Below are 762 nucleotides of genomic sequence, written 5' to 3' on the forward strand. Positions count from 1 at the left end.
AGTGAAAAAAGAGAGATGTAGTAAGCAGGACTTTTTTTTTTATAGAGTCACTCTTATGAACATAAGTGTATATAAGTTGTAGTAGCTTTTATTTGAATCAATTTATTCCAAGTAACTAAAGCCAGTCTTTCAGTTTCTGTGCATATACGAACATGTTTATGGTTTTGTTAAAACTTAGATGAACTTTGAAGTACATGAGACATGGTACAGGATTGTGTTCTTCTCTACTAAGGAGAGTTCACTGAACCGAGTGAGCCAAAACTGCTTGCTGAAACATTGCTTTTAAGGTAGTTCCAGGTTCCGTTGCTGTCAGCTGAAAGCATAGAGCCTACTGCACCCATCACACTTTCCCCCCAGCTCAGGTATGAGTGTACAGGCTATTGATAAATGTGCTGACTCGGGAGAGATCTGTCTGGTCTGTTCATTTAGATGATGAGGTAACCGTGGGGAAGTTCTATGCCACCTTCCTGATACAGGACTACTTTAGGAAATTCAAGAAACGCAAAGAACAAGGACTGGTGGGGAAATATCCTGCGAAGAATACCACGATTGCTCTGCAGGTGATTTTGTTTTTACATTTTTAACTAACCATTTTGTGAGCTTACTTGAAATAGCAGGTAGATGAATATTGATGATTGTGCAGTGCTGCAAGGATTTTATTTAGCTGGGACACTTTTGGCCCTTATTCGTCAGAAAAATAAAACGTAATCCTGCTATTCTGTCTGTAACAAGGTAAGTGCAGTAAGTTTTTCTTTGTGGATT

The 762-nt window shown here is 38.7% G+C and overlaps 1 protein-coding gene across 1 annotated transcript in view; it reads left to right on the forward strand.

Annotated features, from left to right (window-relative positions):
- Positions 1–560, forward strand: part of LOC104496602 (voltage-dependent L-type calcium channel subunit alpha-1D) — a gene marked incomplete at both ends in the record, with an annotated part of 98359 nt that extends 97799 nt beyond the window's left edge. The window contains one exon of the mRNA XM_010139746.1: positions 430–560. Within this exon, the coding sequence (XP_010138048.1) occupies positions 430–560 (131 nt within the window). The remainder of the gene's footprint in view (positions 1–429) is intronic.
- Between the last annotated feature and the right edge of the window lie 202 nt (positions 561–762).

This window comes from Buceros rhinoceros, unplaced genomic scaffold, assembly GCF_000710305.1.
Source record: "Buceros rhinoceros silvestris isolate BGI_N320 unplaced genomic scaffold, ASM71030v1 scaffold12267, whole genome shotgun sequence".
In the NCBI taxonomy this organism is placed as follows: domain Eukaryota; kingdom Metazoa; phylum Chordata; class Aves; order Bucerotiformes; family Bucerotidae; genus Buceros; species Buceros rhinoceros.